This window comes from Rhinoderma darwinii, chromosome 11 (assembly GCF_050947455.1).
Source record: "Rhinoderma darwinii isolate aRhiDar2 chromosome 11, aRhiDar2.hap1, whole genome shotgun sequence".
NCBI classification, from domain to species: domain Eukaryota; kingdom Metazoa; phylum Chordata; class Amphibia; order Anura; family Rhinodermatidae; genus Rhinoderma; species Rhinoderma darwinii.
Window position 1 is genome coordinate 31,729,995 of NC_134697.1, and position 16,565 is coordinate 31,746,559.

The 16,565-nt window shown below is 43.1% G+C and overlaps 1 protein-coding gene across 5 annotated transcripts in view; it reads left to right on the forward strand.

Moving 5' to 3' along the window:
• Window positions 1–2,047: 2,047 nt before the first annotated feature.
• CEP55 (centrosomal protein 55) overlaps window positions 2,048–16,565 on the forward strand; it is a 29,928-nt gene continuing 15,410 nt past the window's right edge. For 3 of the 5 annotated variants that reach the window (XR_012851002.1, XM_075841014.1, XM_075841013.1), the window contains exons 1-5: window positions 2,048–2,152; window positions 3,758–3,935; window positions 6,027–6,260; window positions 11,446–11,505; window positions 16,102–16,246. Coding sequence is in view for 4 of the 5 variants with exons in the window: in XM_075841014.1 (XP_075697129.1) it covers window positions 3,771–3,935; window positions 6,027–6,260; window positions 11,446–11,505; window positions 16,102–16,246 (604 nt within the window). In the remaining variant the exon portion in view is untranslated. Of the gene's footprint in view, window positions 2,153–2,965; window positions 3,201–3,757; window positions 3,936–6,026; window positions 6,261–11,445; window positions 11,506–16,101; window positions 16,247–16,565 lie in introns of those variants that run through there. The other 2 variants (XM_075841015.1, XM_075841016.1) reach the window with 2 other exon arrangements.

The window sequence follows — 16,565 nt, forward strand, 5'->3', positions numbered from 1 at the left end:
TGTTTGATTACCTTATTCTCCTTTGTATCGTTTTTATTGCCAGATTCACACGGGTGTTGCGCATCTCGGACGTGAAAAACTATTTCCTCACTGACCCTTCTTACGTTCGTGTGAATAAGGCCTAAAAGAGAGAAGGAATTTCCACATATGAAGAAAAAATGAAAACATTCCAGTTAGAACTGATGTAAAATGAATGAGTCAATTGTGTAAATACTTTGATATATTTATCAATAAACGTTCCATTTTTGTGTGAGTTCTTTGCAGGCAGAAAATTCTGCTTCAAAATTCCGTCTGGAATTTTGAGGCAGATTTTGCTCTGCCTGCACGCCGTTTGCTGTGTTTTTCGCCCACGGTGATTGAGCGCCACGGGCAAAAACACAGTGAAAACCCTTTCTCTGCCTCCCTTGATGTCAATGGGAGGTCAGAGACGTAAACTCCCGAAGATAGGGCATGTCGCTTTTTTTTCTCGCAAGACGGTTTTTCCGCCGGAAAAAAGCGCCTCCGCCTCCCATTGAAATCAATAGGAGGTATTTTCGGCAGTTTTTTTTTCGGCGCGTTTTCCGACGCAGTTTCCGCATCAAAAAACGTGTAAAAAAAACTTAGGGTATGTTCACACGGCCTATTTTCAGAGGTAATTCGGCCATTTTACGCCTCGAATTACGCCTGAAAAGTCGGCTCCATTACGCCTACAAACATCTGCCCATTGCTTGCAATGGGTTTTACGATGTTCTGTTCAGACGAGGTGTAATTTTACGCGTCGCTGTCAAAAGACGGCGCAAAACCCCCGCGTCAAGTGCAGGACACTTTTTGGGACGTTATTGGAGCCGTTTTTCATTGACTCCATTGAAAAACAGCTCCAATTACGTCCGTAATGGACGCCGCGAAAAACGGGAGTACTTGCAAAAACGTCTGAAGTTCAGGAACTGTTTTCGCCTGAAAACAACTCTGTAATTTCAGACGTAATTTGTTAAGCCGTGTGAACATACCCTTAGTGTTTTTCTCTGTGTAATTCCGCTTTGCATTCTTGGATCACATATTTATGGTCTGTATTATGAACTCCAAAGACATCCAATGGTGGTCTAATTTCAGTTTAGTAAAACGGGGGGCTGGAGGATGCCCGCTGGGTATTGTGACCATAATGCAGGCCCAAAAATGTGTACATATTACGCCAGTATAAAACTGACCAAAATATATAAGTGGATGCATTTGTATATAAGGTTTAGATTAATCCTGAACCATAGAATTTTTGGGGTCATGCTTTACCCACAGTTTTATACAGATTTAGGCCTCGTTTACACGTAAGGGCCCATTCACACGAACGTGAATAACGTCCATAGAAATCACGCACAGCACACGGACCCATTGATTTCAATGGGGCCGTTCACAAACGCAGGCGTTTTCATGCAGCGAGAGTCCGTTGCGTGAAACTCACTGCATGTCCTATATTGGTGCGTTTTCATGCACCTACGCTCCCATTAAAGTCAATGTGTGCGTGAAAACCACGCACCGCACACGGATGCACATGAAATACGCGTGTAAAACTGGTCCGTGTGCGTTGCGTTATTGCATCTGTGATTTGCGAGGGGCATGCGTTTTTCACGCACTCGCAAAGCACATCTTTTTTTTTTTTCAATGGAATTGATGCGCAAATCACAAGGATGTACAGTAAACTACTGATGAAACACATGAGTGTGAATGAGGACTAAGGACAGTTTCGCAAGAGCGTAATACGGGAGCACGATGTTGTTAATTTGGGTCATTAGTCCCGCGGTCTGGCCAGGATTTGTGCCATAATAAAGATTGCAAAAATGCTGCAGTCGTACGTTCGTGTTAAACCGGCCTAAGGATCAGCCTCATATTAAACTGAGGAAGGGACCCGGCTACATCTCATTAGGCTCCCCAAGGCACCGTTATTTATTTATTTATTGTATTTATTAAATAAAGATACAAAAAATAGAGCGGATCAGAAATGCAAACGCCTACGATTGTACCCTCTCAGGCACCGTACGCCCACTGGTATGTGCCAATGAAGAAGCCGACTGGCCAGATGACGTCACTGCGTATAGCGCGTTTTTCAAACCTCCCGGAAGTGAATGGTTGTTGTGGCGAGGGCGGGTTCCCGGTAGGTGTCGTCTCCGCAGTTAGTTCTCAGGTCAGTCCCGGTGTTCGGTTCTCGTGCTACGGCCGTTACCAGTCGTCCTCATTCTTTATACCCAGTGTCATGTTCTATAATCCAGGCTCCGTTATCCTGCCGCTGTGACGTGCGGGAGTATTGATATTATGTACATACAATGCACGCGTTGTATACAATGTATCCTGTGTGTTTATACCTGCAGCGCTTGTATTGTAGCATGTAGACCAGAGACCGCGATGTTGTACAATGAGGCTAGTCCTCGCCATTTCCCTCTGAAATAAGCCACATGCTACTTAATTCCGCGGGAGATTTTTTTTCTCCACAGTGCAGGCAAAAATTTGTGCCATATTTTTAATTGCATGTGACCTGCGCTGTGGATAACCTATTCACATGCATGGGAAGTGGGTTGTCAGAATTGATGCATGTTTAGGCACAGGATCTGCGACAAAATCCGTGTGAACGGGGCCTAATAAAGAGCGGTTCCTGCTCTGGCAGATTCTGTAGTGGACATATTCTCCTTCAGCTGACGGCTGGGAGTGAGATACGTGTAAGGCTAGAGCTACACGGTGACTTTGGCCACTACACAGGTCGTACTGCCACAGACTGCTGTCACCCTGCATCGTCAGTAGTAAAGTCAATGTGGCCGCGTTGCGACCCGCCAGGTTGCTGCGACACTAGCCACAAAAAATCCAGCATGTTCACATTTCTTGCGACTGTCGTGGCAACCTGCGGTCCGCATCACAGCCGATTTGAGTTTCATTACTTGCCCTGTAGCCTAATGCTACATTTTGTCTGCAGGAGTGTTTGGATGCACTGGCACCTCCCCCGGCAACTACAACCCTCAGCATCAAGGGCTATTCGGGTGTGACAACTTCTCTAAAGATGTTGTACCAGAATCGACAGTGTTCTTATTCTGATCCTTGCGTTTCTGCCACGGTTTTGCGGTTGGGTTTGCACACTGATTAGCCCCATTAAATCCGGGGTCATCTGTGTGTAGCTACCTGGTGCAGTTTTCACGTGGATACCGTGTCAAGAAGAGAAATTTTTACGTTAACACGGCCTTTTTGTAAGTATTTTTCACCTGTATTTCAATGTTAAATATGTTGAGTGAATCTGCTGTGTGAACATGGACTTAGAGGATCTGTCACTAGTTGAGCAATGCCCAGTCTCCGGGCTAATCTAATCGGCACTGTCACACTGATAATGCTGGTGAAAATTGTGTCCCAAAACATTTATTATTGTAAAGGTTATGAGCCATCACAGGCGCAAAGCGATTAGTTGTTAATTGCTTCTGCACCTTCGTTTCAGCAATGCTGGGGGGGGGGTCTCACACCCGGACCCTCACCGATCCAAACTTTTGATATGGCCCTGACATATCAAAAGTTTGACATTGTACTTACTCTTTAAATGATCTTTGCCGCTTTTCCTGGAAAAGGGAAGAACACGCTCTGTAAAGTACCAGCACCACCTTTACCTCTGAGATTGTGAAGATGGCTCCTTGACTGCGATGGCGTTGTACTATGTATGGCCGACTTGCCCGCCTGTTTAAACAGCTTGAAAAGATGCCGTCTGTGTTGTATATTTGGCTTCAGGTATCAAAGTTTTCTGTTTTGTTCCCTTTAGAACATCCTAAAAAATGAACTCCAAAAATGGGAGTAACAAGCCGGGTCTTAAAACAGCTGTTTCAAAATCTGACCATGATTTGGAAAAACTCAAGAAGGAAAATGCAATCTTGAAAAAGAAACTGGAAGAATCCTCCAAATCTAAACTGTCTGGAGCCGAGAGGACCCGGCTACTGGAGGTACGTTTGCTGCTGGTGCTCAGTCACTTTTACTATAATCTACACTCGCACACATATTCCCGTGCCTTCTCTTTACTGATGTGTTGCTAGGATAGCCGCATATAATATGTCTGATGCAGTACAATGTGAGTCTATGATGAGTATAATAGATCTAGGTTTCTCCAAATTACCTGCTAGTCACCAGGGTACCCCTCCCCCTCCTTCTGCAGACAATCGCAGGGGATGTTGTTACTGTGTGATGTCAACAGGAAGTGGCGGTGGACCCCGGTGACCAGCAATGGATTTAAAAGAAAGGGGAATTATATATTTTTTTCCTCTTGTTAAACCTTTGCAGCAACTTAATTGTTTCAGTACCTAAAATTATAATTTATCCACAGGATAGATGATTGTCTGATCGCTGGTGGTCCCACCACTTTGACCCCACAGATCGTCAGAATGGGGGGTGCAGAAACAGCTGTTCCTCTATACTTCTCCCCCAAAGTGAGGAGGACCTTAAATGGAGTGGCAGTTGGACACGCCCGCTACCGCTTTATTCAAAGTCCATGGGAAAGACTGAAACAGCAGAGTACAGAGCTCCGCTGTTTCAGTAATTCTCAGACATTGAGTGGAGGGCGCATGCTTGACCTCCGCTCCATTCAATCTCCTCCTTGCCGCGACGGGTGCAGTGAGGAGAATCTGGGGGTTTGGGACCTATATTCTCGCAATCAGTACGTGTTGGGTTCCTCAGCATTCGGACAATTATCACCTGTCTTGTGGACCCCTTTTAAGTAAAACAACTCTCAAGGCGGTAGGGAAGACATAACTGAAATCAATAAGCCACATCCCGTGATCCAAGGAAGTGTGGGCTCAACAACATCTACAGTTCATTATAATATTTATTACATCCAGTAATTTTCAATATTGTATCAGTGAAAATGTTACATGGGCCATAGATTGACTTCTCATTGTAATTAAATACTCTTAGATATGTATGGTCCATATAGACTACAAGGATTATTTTTTTTTCCCCTCTGATTTGATCACGCCATTACTTCAATCAGTGGTTTGAAACGTTCTCATGGATCTGATGGACATTTCCATCAGCTAGATCCTCACAGATGGCACCGGTAGCGTCATTGTTGTGTTGCGACCTCTTTCACGAGCGCTGTGCTCTAGGCAGCAATGTCTTGTGTAAATGCAAATACGAGCGACATTTACATACTGACCGCAGCGGATAAATTTTTTCTTTTTTTTTGCCAAAATTAAGAGCACGTAATGGGTGAATGGAGGAACACAATTGCCCCAGTATTAGAGGGACATAAGAAAAAGAGCTGAGAGGACCTTACAAGTTCTCTTGAAATATCTAGTTTAGGGGTGGTCTATCTCCCACATTATAGGGGCTTCAGAAGTCATCCTCCCTGCCACCTACAGACCGCACCTTATATTCAATGTTCGGTGGTCCCCATTTGTAGCAGAAAGGTGGGAGAGCGTTTTCACTCTCCATTATAGCCTATGGCAGTGAGTGAGCTCTGCTTTTTCCGGATCTCCTGTTCGCCAAATCTCCCCTTAAATTGGGCAACACAAGATTGGTGGAGGTCCCAGCAAACATTTATGGCAGATGCTGTCGATATGACATCAATTTTTATAGTAAAAACATCCCTTCAATATTTCTGATGATACTAACACAGGAAAAATAAACAGATCGAATAAACTTTACTGTGTGATTTTGTAGATTTTATATTTTACTACAAAGACAGTACATGGCTCTCTGTATGCACATTGCTATATACACTGCTCTGTCACATAGAACGGATTATACCTCTGTGCCTCCCAGTAGTATATGGCTGCAGGATAGCATCGTGTGCAGCAGGGAGCTGTGTACTATACAATGTGACCACCAATGATCTAGTGTATATACTGTAGCAGATGTGGTGCGAACACTTCTCAATGTGACAAGACTGTTTTATATGTTGCGTTATTGTTCGTTATTTCAGGTGTAACTGGTTTTGATAAAATTGCTGGATATGTAGCTTCTGGTTATGTTCACGATTGTTCCATTATTATTCTGTAGATTGTTAATAATAGTCACACGGTTTTATTCCTTGGGTGCAGAAAATTCTTGACCTGGAAACCCAAAACGTGAGAGATGAGGATGATAGGGCCAGACAAGGTGAAGTAATACAAAATTTCAGTGAAGCCCTTAATGCTAGGAGTAATGGACAGGTTCTCGTGAGGGAGATGGAAGCCAAGAGACTGGAAACAATATCCACAGAGATCCGGAAAGGGCTCCCAGAAGTGACACCTCCTAAGGTTCAGTCGAAAGGTAGCGCGTCTGAAAATGTCCAGGTATTCCCAGCAGTCTCCTGTGTTCATCCTTCCTCATTGCTTTATCTGGATAACTGATGTAGTATAACCACTTACTGTACTGCCTGATGCTTTATTGCATATAATACAGCGCTGCGTTCTGACCGCCTTCTCTTCTGGTGGTGGCATTTATCAGTACGCACTATTCAATGAGAATGACGTGCTGGTTATCCACCATGGAGATTTGGTGGTGTTACAGTTTAGCTTTGCATGTTACGAAGCACCAGCCGCATTATATATTTAGGCTAACAGAAAACGGCAGCTTAAAAAATGATTTCAGGAAATGGCTAACTAGAAACATCTTGTAGTTTGTGGTGGACTTTATCATCTTGATGCTCCGCTTCCTTTTTGAGATTAGCGGAGAGATCGCTCCTATTGGTAGACATATTAGTAGTCCGAGGAATGAGTGACCATGTCATTTATGGTTGCACCGATTTCCACCAGAGCGGCAGCAGTTTTGTGCTTTGGCTAATAGATGTCTAATTCTTCAATAGAACGTATGAATAGGGGTTGTCCAGTTAACGAGGTTTTATATAAATAAAGCTTAGTGTACCTATTTCATAAAACTTTTGACATGTTATTGGGACATGTCGAAAGTTTTGATCGGTTGGGGTCCGAGCACTGAGACGCCCACCGATTGCTAAAATCAGCAGAAGCGCTCATGTGAGCATTGTGCCGCTTTGTTTCTGCTCTACTTTAAACGAAAAGCCAAGCAAGCAGTGTACAGGCTCAATAGAAAGTTTGAGTCTGTATACTGCTCGATGGGATGAGCACTTCTGCAACTTCGTTTTAGCGATTGGTGGGGGTCTCTGTGCTCGCACCCCCACAGTCATAAAACTTCTGACAAGTCACTATCACATGTCAGAAGTTTTATGAAGGTATGGGTACACTTTGATCACTGTGAAAATAAAGTTTGGCAACTTTTTTTAATATGCTTTATTTCAATTCCTCAGTGTTTACAAGAAATTAATTTGCTGTCAGTGAATGAAAACACTGTTTGCATTCAAAGGCTGCAAACTTCTACATGCCTAGTTCCGCCCTCTGCAGAGTAGTGGGTACAATTTGTCAGTGTGGGTGATGCTCCGTGAGCTAAATCCATCAGCTGCACAAAACTCAATTAGGGTGTATTCACATGGTCAGGTAGAGTGCGGCACTGTCAAAAACCAAGCGGCAAAATCAAACTTGCTATACCGCAAATTGCTGTAGTGTTAAAGAGGCTCTGTCACCAGATTATAAGTGCCCTATCTCCTACATAATCTGATCGGCGCTGTAATGTAGATAACGGCAGTGGTTTTTATTTTGAAAAACGATCATTTTTGAGCAAGTTATGAGCTAGTTTAGATTTATTCTAATGAGTTTCTCAATGGACAACTGGTCGTGTTTTTACTTTTGACCAACTGGGTGTTGTACAGAGGAGTGAATGACGCTGACCAATCAGTGACCAATCAGTGTCATACACTTCTCATTGTTCCAGCCCAGCTTCTTACACTGTAACAATCACACTGTGCTGTGGATCATGCTGGGCTGGAACAATGAGAAGTGTCTGAGGCTGATTGGTCACTGATTTACAACACCCACTTGGTCAAAAGTAAAAACACGCCCATTGTCTATTGAGAAACGAAATCTAAAATTGCTCATAACTTGCTCAAAAATGATAGTTTTTCAAAATAAAAACCACTGTTCTCTACATTACAGCGCCGATCAGATTATGTAGGAGATAGGCCACTTATAATCATCTGGTGACAGAGCCTCTTTATCCGCATTACAAAACTGCGGCAATTCAGTTTCTGTCTGACCTGACTGCATCTTAAGGCCGGGTTCCCACATAGCGTAAACGCTGCAGATATTCCACAGCATTTACAGTAGCAGCAAACTGATGAGATTTTGAAAATTTCCTTCCCACGCTGAGGGGAAAAACCGCAGCGTAAACGTTAATAAATTCACTTGCGGTTTTTTTTTTCCTCTGACAATTTGTACCGCGAAGTCCATGTTGGATACGCTGTGTGGTTTTTACGCAGCTTATCCGTCCCGTGGGAAACCGGCCTAAGGCCCCATATACACAGACGTCGACTTTTATCTGTAATCACGGACCCATTCATTTCTATGGCCGATGAACGCCTTCTGGTATATTTACAGGAAGGTGTCCGGGTTGTAGAAAGTTTCCGTAAAAAATAGGACATGTCCTATTTTTTATCTTATGGACCGTGCTCTCATACTGGGACTGGTCGGTCGTGTGCATGGGGCCTGATTGAGTTTTGTACAGTTGCTGATGTATCTAGTTCAGAGCATTGCCTAAACTAGCTACAATTATACCCACTCCTCCGCTGAGAGCAGGACTGGGTATGTAGAGGTTTGCAGCCAGTGAATGTAAACAAATGTTCTCATTCACTGGCCGCAAATAAATATGTATCAAATGATGAGGAATTGAAGCGCAAACTATTTAAGGAAGTTTGCAGAACTCTTTATTTATACACTGATTTAACCCCTTCCCGACCGCCTACCATCTTTTGACGTCAGGTGGTGCAGGTCTCCAGTCTACGACGTCTTTTGGCGTAGCAGTAGTCGAGGCTGATGAGCGCTTGTGTGAACGCTCATCCTCTAAGCAGGAGCTGTAACGAACAGCTCCTGATCCTAGAGAAGCCTGCTGAATACAGCTGGGGTCGGAAAACATTCGGACCCCAGCTGTTTAACCCTTTGATTGCTGCGGTCCGTGACCACGGCACCATCAAAGGGAATTCCCGTCTTTGATCGCATCACCGAGATTCCAGTGATGCGATCAAACACTGGGGAATCCCGCTGCAGTCAGCCCTGTGGACCTAGAAAGGACCCCAGGGCTGTCTGTTCCGTTTGTCTGCTGTTCGGGCACACTATGTGCTGCCCGATCAGCAGCCTGTGTCATAGTGACTCTGTAATGTATTAGCATACAGGAGTAAAAAAAAAGTTACAAATAAAGTCATCCCTTAATGGGATTAAAAAAAAAAGTCCCCAAAAAAGTCTTTATTTTGCATAACCTATATTTTATTGCCCCTCCGCTAAATAAAAACAAAAAACCTACACATATTAGGTGTCTATATGACCTGAAGAATCAATCTAATGGGTTATTTAACGTGAACAGGATAAAAAATAAACAAGAAAAACAATGCAGAGAATCGCTTTTTCCTATATTCACACCGTAAAAAGTGTGGTGGGGGGGGGGAATACTATTTCTTTCATAAAACAAGGCCTCATACAGCCATGTCAATTAAAAAATAAAAAAGTTATGGCTGCTGAAAGACAGAGAGGCAAAAACAGAAATTTTTTATCTGGTCAGTAAGGCCTTTTCAGGCCCAGTCATTAAGAGGTTAAGCGGTATTTACACACAACAGAAAAACACCGTACAAGAGTATTTACATTTCCCTAATATACTGTCATGGCAGCCGGAGGGGTTCGGGGTCCTTGCAGTCATAGACTGTTGTATTGCCGTCTGACCAGTACCAGAGAAGTGTCAGTAATTGCAGTTTGGCTAATGGAAAAAAGTTGGGGAATGTTACAGGATTCCACAATTAATTGTTCAGTATTTCTGAGTAACCCCAAAGGTTCATTGTCTGATTATCTCTAGTGGTTAACCTGGGGAAAAAAAAAATGCGGTTACGCAAAGGCAAATACACTAAGTTTTTTCTGCCAGACTGGCTTGTGTTATGTGAAGCTTATGCCACCGTACATTTTGATCAAGGTGTTTGATATTTATCTATTTCCATAGTAGGTCAGCGACGTAAGGCTATGTTAACACCGTGTGTGCGTCCTGCATCAGACAATTGTATTTATTTATGTAGAAAAAGTTGTACACTGCAAAAGTAATGCAATTGTTTATTTGATTTGCCGTATTAGTCACAAAAAGTTCTACAGTTGATAAATGTTTGCATCTGTTTGATCTCCTTTGGTATACGCCTGCACGTTGGGTTACTTGCTGTACAGTATGTCTTTATGACAGAAGTATTCCTGCTTGAACATGCAAGTTCCACTAGATGGCGACATTTCACTGTGGTCAGATGGAATAGTTACGAGGGTTGAGAATGTGCTAATATGATAGGCATGATGGGTACCGATTGTGTGTATGTGCCAGAAATAACTGCTGGCGGAAAAAATAAAAATATTTTCTCTTTTATGACAATGCAATTTCTTGTATGAAAAATGCAGCCGTATTGTAGTTTCTCTGATCCACCGTAAATGTTGACCCACCAACTGCAGGTTTATATGCCACAACATGATTGACGGTGGTATTCAGGTTCATCTCTGCTATCTTAGAAGGCCATTCATTGGTAGGTGTCTTACCAGCCATTGGTAATCTGTCCGTTGTCCCTTCCTTTTGTGATGGAAGGAAAGATTCTGGTAATTTCACATTGATAAGTGAGTGAGAATAATCACCGGGTTTGTACGGTTTACGAAACAAATTCTCAAATATGCCATTAGGGAATTCTGAATAGATTGGTTGTCTCTTGTTTCGGATCCTCATCTATTGGCCAGTGCAGAGGGGGATACGAGGAGTGGCTTTTGCTCTGGAAGCCCCAGCATGGCCATACGTTGCATGTACAGCCAATTGATTTCTATGAGGACTGTGTAATGCTTCATTTCTCCTGTGGTGGTGCTGGAGGGAAGATGAACACTTGCTGCCTGGTTCCCCCGCAGATTATTACTGATTGCTGGTGGTCCCCAGCAGCGGGACAATCTATAATCGGCTCCTCTCCGAGGGACCATTCTTACACACGGATTGTCTGAAGTGGACAACCCCTTTAATGTCTCTGCCCTCTCACCCTTCCTAATCCTCAGAATAGAAAAAAAAACTGCCATATGACTCTGTTGTATATAATGTTGGCCATAAATGAGTGATCACAGACGGCCGTTTTCTGAATGACTAGTTGTTGATGGTTGGTCTGTGAAGGTGGTTCTGGACTGACACCATAAGTAAAAACGAAAAATTGCTGATGGATTTCTGCCGTGATCTGTGGCCTGGTCTGGCCTTCTATTTATGGGAGGCAGATCTGTCATTTGGCATGGACAATTTTTCAAGTTGATGTGTTATTGATGTGTTATTTTCTTTGTCTTAACACCAAATAAATAAGCCACGTTAATTATAGAGATATTGTCCTAATGAAAATATATATATATTTTTATTTTATATTTTGTTCAGAATCCACCTAAAGCAGCAGATGTGAACACTGTCCATATCCTGGAGGCACAATTGAAAGACGTGAGTATTTGTTTGCTCGTGATCATTGTATGAATTGTTAAAGTGAGTGAATCAGAAATGTATTTTTTTTTGGGCAAATAATTGAACATCGCTGCAGCGGAGATTTGCCTTACGGCAGGTGTGTGGAAAAAATAAAACTAAAATAGAAATCAACTCATTGACTTTAATATGTCGCACCTTCCGAAGTGTTTATAACTACAGCTGTTTAGTCATTATAACTTTTTAGCAACTTTGTAATATAATCCTATTATCTACGCATTTCCTAGTTATGCTAGCAACATAAAGACGGAATATTATAAGTCTGTTTTGCCTTAGTTACAACTATGGACTTGTATAGGAATAACAGAAACCCTTATACACGGTTATAACAGAACGATTTCAGGATGAACTAGAGAACATTTAAAATATAAATTTATATTCCGTTCTAAGGCCGGCCATATATGAAAGATAAATGTCGGCTGATCCCACTTTTAATGTTCTGTATATTGAGACAGCCGGATGTCTGCCATTGTGGTATAGCAGGATCAGACATGTTAGATCTCAGGGTCTAATTTATGGTCTTTCTGCAAAAAGAAAATAAACTTGGTGAAATAAATATACTCTCTCCGCCGTGTTTAATAAAAAAAAATTATTCTTCAGAAAAAGTTGACTTTCATATTTCATTATAAGGAAGCCGTATTTATATTGTGGTTATCGTTGCCTTTAAGGGGCATTATTATATTTTTCTTGTATAGACTACATGCTTTGTGGCATGTTGACTCTGATGTCTGTTATCACGTGACCATCTCATGTCTTCTATCTACATAGAATTAAATAAGAAAACTCTGCCTGCTGCCGCCACCAAGTGGAGCTTATAGAAGACCGATTTTATACTGATCCTATTTAAATGGGTTATCTGGGATTTTTTTTAAATTGGAAGCAGGACAGTAACATATTAAACTAGCAGATCCACGCTCCAGCGCTGAGGTCCCCTTTTCCGTCGCTCCGGTACCTCCAGCTACTGCAGCGATTAACATGTCATTGCAGCCAATTATTGACCCTGACCTTAGTGCCTACATAGATGTACAAAGCCTTCTTTTTGTGGATGCTCGATGGCATACATGGGCAGCTTTACTGTCCTACTATACCTTTCTGTAATGTCGTCTTGTCAATGAATTACCTGACTTGATCTCAATCATTCGCACCCTGGTGTAATCGTATTTACACAATGTCAGGAGCAGTTGCCTTGAGGCCTCATGCCCACTTCAGTTTTTTTCGGCAGGGTGCTATCTGTTTTAACTGATAGCACTCTGACACATTCATTTCAATGGGGCCATGCCCACTTCTGTTGTTTTAACGGAACCGTGCGACCATTCCGTAAAAAATAGGGCAGGTCCTACTCCTGCCCAATTTTGACAGTTCAGTATCGGCCTTTTCATTTATTTGGTCCGTGAAACAATGGACTGCAGACGGAATCCATCCGTGTGCGGCCCGTGTGTCACGGAACAGTCATTATCGGCCGTTCAACGGCCGACGGAAGTGTGCATGCACCCTAATAGTGCAATTATCCATTAGCAGCAGCCTGTCCACACGATGCTCACATTTCTGCATACACATAACAGGTGCTTTGTATAAATGTCAATGAGAAGTGCCAATAATAGGATATTGCTCTTCATCATGTGATCTTTGCAGCTCATTAGATGCCATACATGATGTATCACTGCTCTGTTTGTTCTCACTCCTTGTGATGAGCCGTCCAGCTGTTCCTTGCTCAGACTTTACTTGCTAATGGGCGGAGAATTGTAAAGCTGGCAAACCATTTTAATGTCTGTTACTGTAGTAAATTCTCAGGCAATAGTCACTGATGGTGGAAGAGGGAACTTTTACTATTCGTTCTGAGCTGTATAGATGAAGCATGTACGGCAGTGCAGAGGCCATGGGGTACCTCATAAGGAGCTGTACGGCCTTTGTGTGCTGCTGGACAGGCTCCATCAGATGCCGTATATATGGATCCAAAGCAGAACGGAAACCTCCAGGGCAAACGTGTGCCGACCTCCAGCTATCCGACTTGAACGTCCCACAATATGCAGACAAGAACCAGAGGAAGAGGCAGCACTCCAAAATAAGAAATCACAAATAAATAGGCTTATTCTCCGATGTGCAATAAGGTAGTGCAACGTTTCAGCTGCTCATTGAAACTCTTGACAAAAGCGGCATTGAGCTGCTGAAACATTGCACTACTTTATTGGACATATGGGAGAATAAGCCTATTTATTTGTGATTTCCTGTACTTGAGTGCTGCCCTTCCTCTTGGTCTTGTCACTGTATATATGGCGATATATGGAGTTTGATGGAACATGCCACAATTTTTATTAACTGAATGCTACTTAAAGCGGTATTTCCATCTCAAATATCCCATTCAGTATTCATCTGAAACCCTCCATGTCCTATTTTGATCCGTTTTTGCAGACCACGTTGCCCATTGAAGTACATCGGTGTGTGAAAAACATGGACAGCACACGAACAAACTGATGCCACACACAACTGAAATTCATGAAATATGCTCCATTTTTTTGCAGGCGCAAAACATACATTCTTGTCTGAATAAGTCCTATGGGTAGGAACACACTAGGCGGAAGCGCTGCGGATTTTCCAGCAACAGATTTCATTGTGGATAATCTGCATTGTAGTCCAGTAGCAATTTGAACAAAACTCATCCACACACTGGAAAAAATCAGCCCAAAAAAAGTTCATAAATTGAACTGCGGTGCGTTGTCCATTTATGCTGTGTAATCTCTACTCTTCTGTTTTGGGTTTTCTCCATTGAATTCAATGGAGGTAAAGCCTGCAAGAAAGAGCTGTGTTGCAAGGGAAACTGTGAAATCGCAATTGAGAAAAAAAATAACTTTTTTCGTTTTATCTGAAATTAATTTTAAAAAAAGCGTATGTAACGGCCGTGGACCATCGCTGTCACTTACACCGCAACGGCCGCGACTGCGGACCTCCTTTCACAGGCTGGCATCTCCCTCCCAGGAGACACCCGCATCTGCCCGGCTCTGCACTAACCTCTAAGGTGCTCGTGCCCGGCCTTAAAGGGCCAGCGCACATATGTAATTAAGCGTTGTGTATTCCCATGTTAGTCTTGCAAATGGTCCCTTAGTCGTATCCTGTTCCTGTGCCCTTCTACCTGTATCCGTGCTGTTTGTTCTTGTGCCCTTTCTAGTGTTGGAGTAGTGTTGTGCCTTCTGCCATGCCTGGTATCATCCGCCACGTTTGCCGTTATCTACCGTCAAGCTCTGTCTGTGCCTAAGCCTCTGCTACTGTATGGACTATTACAGGTACTCTTGTACTAGGATTTTGCATCGACTGTGTATACTGATGTTAGGCCAGCTGCTACTCCGCTTTGGCGGTGCGGCCTAGTGGGTCCACATACCCACGGATTGTGACCTCTTACCCCCGGCCATTGTCCTAGCGACGCAATCCTTTGTTCTGAGCGCAGCCGGCCTCCTGGGTTTAAGTTCTACCCCATGTGACTGCTGCAGACAATCAAAGGCTGCAGCGGTCACATAGACTACATCATTATCCCAGGAGGCTGGCTATGCTTAGAAGAGAGGGATTGGTCCTCATGACAAAGGCCTGGTAAGTATCAACTTGTTTGTTTTTCCTGTTTTTGCAGGATTTCCGCAGCAGACATGCTACCCAAATAACTTCGCCACAATTTGATGCGGTTTGTCTGACATATTTCCCTGCGGTTACCATGGCGAATGCGCTGTGTACTTTTACGCAGCATATCTGCACTGTGTTCCTACCTGAAGGTCTGATTTCAGATGAACGTGTCTGTTTTACGTCCACAAAAACGGGTCGTATTTCATACGTTTCAGTTCCATGTTTTTTCTCATTTCTTTAGCAACTGGTGCGTGAAAAACACTGACATCACACAGATATCGTCCGTGTGCTGTCCGTGTTTTTCACGCTTTTATTGACCTCAGTGGGCGGCGTGGTCCTCAAACTGACCAACATAGGACATGCGGGAGTTTCACGCAACGGACACCTACACCGTGAAACGACGTGTGTGTGAATAGCCCCATTGAATTGCATAGGTCCGTGTGCTGTCCAGTTATTTTAACGGACATCACACGATCGTATAATACGCTCGTCACCATAAGGCCTAAAAGTGGAGATATGAGGATAAGATAGCGGGTTGGAATATGTGCGCGTCCCATCTTCTCTCCTTGTTCGGCTCTTTCTAGAACTCCCAACCGTTTCTATTTGTAGTAGTGGCTTCCACTCTGTTGGACGCAGTCATTCATGGATTACAGTAACAGCCATTCGTATGAATAATTCTACTTGCCAGAAATAGATTTGCCCAGTGATAGCTGAACGCTGGGGTTAGAGGAGCCAGACCGTGGGTGATCAGCTGGCTTCCCTTTTTAGTTTTTATTAATCTGTTTTGGTTCTCCTCCTCCTCCTCCTCCTCCGGCACAGTACATCATGTATATTCGCTACTGCATGCTTTTATCTGAAATATCCATGTAGTGTATATGTAATATTACTGCAGTGTTTGTAGTGCAAGAATAATGTGTTCGTATTTGCCATTCCTGTTTTCATGTTATATAGGCCCTGGAAAAGAACCAGCAATGGTTGGTGTACGACCAGCAACGTGAGGCGTATGTACAAGGGTTAATGGCTCGCATGGTTGATCTGGAGCAACAAGTCGTCAAATCCAAGCAAACTCAACAAGCAAAAGAAAGCAACTCAGATGGTAGGGATGCTGGTGCAGTCTTCATTTTCACTTTGTTTCTCTTTTTGGACTATATCTAATATAAGACTATATATTGGAAGTATAACCTCCCTATAGACTAGATATTGGAAGTATAACATAGTGGCATATTTCATAACCTTTCTATAAGGACTGTTCACATGATCTTAAAGGGGTATTCCTGTCTGATGCATTTATGAAAATTCGCTCTGGGACCCCCACCAATCTATTGGGAGATGAGGGACCCCCTGACCTGATAGGTGGGGTTCCACCTATCGGACATTTATGAAATATCCTTGCATGTCCCAGATGGGAATATCTC